Here is a 5,552-nt window from a genome sequence, read left to right as displayed (position 1 = left end):
GTAGGGAAGGAAGGGTCAGCCTGGGTTTCCTGCATAATCCTCATCCCACCAGGGGTGCTGAACCTCCATGAAGTCTGCCATCCGCCCAGAGTGTGCCTCCGCCCATGCGCCCCTGCAGCTGTGGGGTCACCTGCTCCCCTCTGTCTTCCAGGCCTTCCCAGCCCCTGCTCGACCGTTCCATCCCAGACTTCACTGCCTTTACCACCGTGGATGACTGGCTCAGTGCCATCAAAATGGTCCAGTACAGGGACAGCTTCCTCACCGCCGGCTTCACCTCTCTCCAGCTGGTCACCCAGATGACGTCGGAGTGAGTGACGGGAATCACCTCTGTCCAGCCCATGGGTGGGGTCAAGGCTCCCTGCCTGCAATCACCTGTGGTGCAAGTCATGCCTTCTGGCCTCATCCTCAGGGCTCCACCTCAGCGCAGAATCAGACCTGGTGGGGAAGCGCCTTGGAAAGACGGAGGGCTGGGGTGGGGAGGCCCAGATCTATTCTGGGTCCCAAATGAGAGTTCTTCAAAGTCACAACCATATGTCATTTGCCTAATCACTGAGAGTCTCTCCTCTGTTTAAGTTTTTAAACTCAGCCCATCAAAGAGAGCATCCAGATGGAAAGAACACAGCCAGCCAGCACTTTAAACAGCATAGCAGGAAGAGGCAGAGCACTGATTCAGCAGCAATCTCTGATGCACTGGGAGCCTGTCTTCGTGCTTAGACAGGGCTTGTAAATAAGCCGACGTTTCCATCCCCCACTAGTTATTTTCTAGGCTGCAACCCCCATAAGAGTGTGGAAGAATACAAAAACTAAAATTATTCAAATCAGATGAGAGCCAGAAAGGGTCTTAGAGGCCCACGTAGTCCATCATTTCCCCAAGAATGTTCTGAGCGGCACCCGCTCTGGGAAATGTTAATAGGTTCTCCTTGGAAAGAAGGTCCCATGGTCAAATAAATTTGGGAAATACTGAGCACTTTAGCACTCTCTTGGAGAGTCACTCCACATATTAGCATTGTAAAGGCCATAAGAAATCCTGAAGCAAAGAAACCCACGTAAAATTATTAAATACCATGGAAGCGTATTTCGGAGGGGTGGGGTTTTCTAGGCCTGCATTTTGGGAAATCTCTATCTAGTTCCACCCATTCTATTCAGCGATTCAGAAAGGAGGTGATGTTAGTGCCTGAAGACTCGGCCATCAGGAGTGACAAAGCGGGAACAGAAGCCTGCTTTCCTGACTGCCGGGTCCATATGTTCCAGCCTGTCCACCCAGGGCCACATGGGGCCATACTTGGCTATACACACCCTGGAGTCACCTGGGCATCTTTAACTACTGATGTCTGATTCCTACACCCAATGTAGATCTTCTGATTCATTTGGTACGTGGTGAGACCTGGGCATCAGGACGTTAAAACTCCCCAGGTGATTCTAACGTGCAGCCAAGCTTGGGAACCACTGGACTAGAGTGGGCAAGTCGAATTTTGAATACACACACACACACACACACACACACACACGCACAGCAGGGACCTCACCAGCTGCCCGGCTGTGACGTGTACTAACAGCACCAGGTTTGGTAACCTATGACACACATTTTCCCTGACAGAGGATAAGTCAGTCCGCCAGGCAGTTGACAAACACTTATTGATCACCTGTTCTGTGTCAGGTTCAGTGCTGGGTGCTGGGATTCCCTGCTGGGGCAAGCCAGTTGCTGAGTCCCAGGGGAGAGGCGGAGGTCATCCATCCTGAGCAGTTGAGCCCCAGGGGGATGGCTTATTGACACTTAGCCTTCCAACCCAGATTCCTGCTCTGCAGTCAGTCTTCATAGAGTCCAGCTTCATGTCTCTCAAGTTCATTCTTGCCTGAAATGATGGAACCTCCAGTTTCTCCCAGGAAATGACTTGGATGTGCCTCTAGCCTTGGATCCACTAAACACCAGAATTCACTTTTTCAAACCTGGTGATGCCTAAAAACGTCCTTACCATTATGAGTTATCGTCAGACACCAAAAATAAAAACTAACCCCTTCCCAGTGGAAAACCAGCTTTCCCAACCCACAGAGCTGAAAAGGATGCCTGGGCTCAGGGGCAGAGTGGGCGTCCATGAAGGCAGGGCTGCACCTGCTTTCCCACTGTCATGGGGCTGAGTTTGGGGACCATCATCACCTGATCTCCCACAAACTGAAGGAGTCAAATGGAGTAATTCCCTCAGTTTGGGAATAGCCACATGAAAAAGAACTAGAGGAAAAATAAAAGGAAAGTGAAACTGAAAAGTAAGGGATTTACTTCAAAGTAAAAAATGTCCACACACTATTGGAGCACTTTCGTTTGCTACTTGAGAGATAAAAGACAGAAAAAGAATATGTGTACGTAAATAAAGTAGATTGAGGGACAATTTGTGAATTCAAAATCCAAGCATACCTTTCAAACTTGTGTGCTGAAAAGACGTGGGCCATATGACAATCTAGACCAGTGACAGCCCTCGGGGGACTGAGAGCCAGCTGAAAGGAGGGGTCAGGAGAGCCCAGGCATTGTGGACGGGGGCCCAGCACAGGGGCCTCCTCATACACCTTGTGCACAGTGCACAGAACGATCTGCTCTGCTGGGGCAGGGGGGGTCCTCAGGGAATACAGTCAGGACGTTAGAAGAATTCTGAGAGTAGCCCTGCAGGGTGTCTGAGAGCCAGGCCATCCTGAATTTGAAGCCCAGCTCCTCCACTGCTTACCTGCTGTGTGATCTTTAGCATGTAACTTAACTTCTCTGAGCCCTGCTTGCCTACTCTAGAAAGGTGCAAATAATAATAGTGCCCACCTCATTGGTTTGTGGTAAGTGGTGAGTGGAATAGTACATACAAGGCAACTGGCCTATTGTCTGCCTGCAGGACACACATGAGAAATGATGGCTGGTCAATTATTATCATTGACTCTGAGTGGTTTGACAGTTTTTACGAAATGCTTCCATAGGTATAAATGAGTTAGTATATGGCACATGGGAAGCACTCAAGTACTGTAATATTATTAACTAAAAAAAGATGTATGGGTCTCCCCAAAGACAAATATAAGCCATGAACTTGTTCATATTAAGATTCACAGTTCAGAGATGAATCCAGTCCAAATCCCTACCCTAAACATCTTCCTTGGATTCCTGCTCGGGCAGATATTTGAAAGTTATTTTGAGATCACCCTTCTTAAAAATTCATGACGTTAAAATTCAAACAGAGGCAGAAAATGGAAACTCAGGGGAAAACATCAGAAAACCAGGCAAGCCTCACATCTTTTCAATCACAGTGGGCGATCACTAATTTAGGCAGAAACCTCACAGAATAACTGAAGCCCCATACAGTGTGTGCTTGCACTGTTAAAAAATAATAGCAGAGGAAAGTTCTAGCCCACCTAGGGTCATGGACACAAAGAAGGGCTGCTCCAGAACCCGCAGGCAAGCAACAAGGCACAACACTTCCAGGGTCATCTAAGTTGGAGGGGGCATTGGAAGTGGGGGCCACTGCTTGGAGGAAGTGAGATTGAGCAAGGGAATATCTAGTTAGGTGTTTTTCAGACTCGGGTAAACTTGGGCTCATTGGAGTTTAAACACTTTTCTTTGCCTACCCCACTATTATCAGGAGCTTGCCTTCTATGATGAGTTTTGATCTGTGAAAAGCACTAACGTGCCGCCTTTCGTGGCTTTTTCCCGCCTAGAGACCTCCTGAGAATAGGCGTCACCTTGGCAGGTCATCAGAAGAAGATCCTGAACAGCATTCTGTCTATGAGGGTCCAGATGAGTCAATCACCAACGGCAATGGCATGAGAACTCTCATTTTCTGTGGGGAGGAGAGGAAGGAAAAGGACCGGGCTCGGGGGGAGCCAGAGGTTGACCACTGTGGAATGTCCTGGAGAGACTGGCTTTTCAGCTGAGAAATGCATTCTCATCAACGAAGAATAAACTGGACCTATTCCTAATAGGCAACCTTCATTTCTCAGTGACAGACGCAGGTTTAAGATGCCGTGGGAAACCAAACATGTAAGAATAAAAATACACAAAGGTGATGTTCGATGGAAGTGAAGACAAAACAATATGTGTCTGGGGCACCAAGCGTGAACACAGCTCCCACCCTGGGTGGGCTGGAGTCATCCATCTACAAGAAGAAAGGGAAGGAGGTAGAGGGAAGAAACAGAAGCAGTTTCCCATTTTCTTCCTCACCAATGACATTCTTTTCTTTTCTCCTTTTGTCCTCCTCCCTGAGTCCTCACCCTCCCCCCACATCCATCTCCCTTTGCTCATGACTCGCGTAGGGAAGTTTCTTCAAACAAACCCCAGCTCCTGAGTCTCCAGATGTTCTGTCAGTTGCCAAAGGACCTTGCTGACCACTGCATGGGGAATCCAACCAATTCAATTAATGTCTTCATATTGAAGAAGAGATGTACCTTCAATTGAAACCTTGTTTTTCTTTTGTTTGCATTTTCTGCAAAAAGGAAAAAAGAAACCACAAATTGGAAAAAGAAAAAAAAAGAAAAACCTGTTTCCGTGTTCCAGGGCACGCCTATGTATGTCTGTGTTATAAAATGACCGCTTGTTTGTAACAGATGCAAACAAGAAAGAACTGGGAAGTCTTTGACCCTGGAAGATCCAAAGGGGCCAGGGCATGTTGTTGGTCTGGTTTTCTGATTGGCTCCATTGGCCTATTGGCTCAATGAGGAGACAGGGTAGGGAGAAAAATAAAATGAAAAGGGGGGAAAAAAACTCCGGAGGGCTTGCAACTTCAGACAGGAAACAGGTGAGTGGGTTTGAATTGGATGCAGTGTGGGACATTCGAGAATGATACTGACTGATTCACTATTCTTGGTGACATCTGAAGAGAAGGAGAAGGAAGGTGTTTCTGGAGAATGTTCTTCCACATCCCTGGGATCTACAATTCAAGATGGCGAGGGCGAGTCCTCCTTCCCTTCTCTGGGGACTGGCTTAAGCTGTGTGACATCCGAGGAATGTTTCAGATGTGTCTGTGTTTCTCTGCATTCCTTCCTGTATCACAATGTTCAATTCACTTTTGTAAATTCCACCTAACATTTAAATATTTTTAATTTCTCCTTTTACCTTAATCTCCTTGCTAATTTTATCTGTCTAATTAAAATGAGCAGAAGCATGTCTGGGTTTACATAGAATGGTGTCGTGTCGGAGTGTGTGTTCCCAGACGCCATGTTATAGGAGAATCCTTTATAACTGCCCTTCTTCCCCTAATAGGGGAGGGAGGGAGGGAACCACATGTGGGACCCAGGGACTCCCGAGAAGCAGAGTTTGTGAGAATCACTCTCACTGGAGTGACCCAAAGGAAGAGCTAAATAAATAGGAGGCTCTGAAGCCTCAAATATGCAGCATAAGAAGTCACTGGCAAATAAACATAAACAATCACCGATAACACACGATCTGCCCTGAGCTCAGTTTACACACTGCATTTGAGAAGTTCACATCCAGGCCACATTTGTAAAAGCCACTGAAGACTATTCCAGACTGCTTCCTTGCGGGGTCCGTGAATGTACAGTTATGGGGGGGGGGAATGAGGCAGAGAAAG

At 47.4% G+C, this 5,552-nt stretch overlaps 1 protein-coding gene across 1 annotated transcript in view; it reads left to right on the top strand.

Annotated features, from left to right (window-relative positions):
* Positions 1 to 5,139, top strand: part of EPHB1 (EPH receptor B1) — a 433,422-nt gene extending 428,283 nt beyond the window's left edge. Inside the window, exons 15-16 of the mRNA XM_007457544.1 lie at positions 152 to 307; positions 3,685 to 5,139. Of these exons, the coding sequence (XP_007457606.1) occupies positions 152 to 307; positions 3,685 to 3,793 (265 nt within the window). The 3' untranslated portion in view covers positions 3,794 to 5,139. The remainder of the gene's footprint in view (positions 1 to 151; positions 308 to 3,684) is intronic.
* The last annotated feature ends 413 nt before the right edge of the window (positions 5,140 to 5,552 follow it).

Source organism: Lipotes vexillifer, unplaced genomic scaffold, assembly GCF_000442215.2.
Source record: "Lipotes vexillifer unplaced genomic scaffold, Lipotes_vexillifer_v1.1 scaffold86, whole genome shotgun sequence".
Taxonomy (NCBI): domain Eukaryota; kingdom Metazoa; phylum Chordata; class Mammalia; order Artiodactyla; family Lipotidae; genus Lipotes; species Lipotes vexillifer.
Note: the sequence above shows the minus strand (reverse complement) of the source record. Positions and strands in the feature narration are given on the sequence as shown.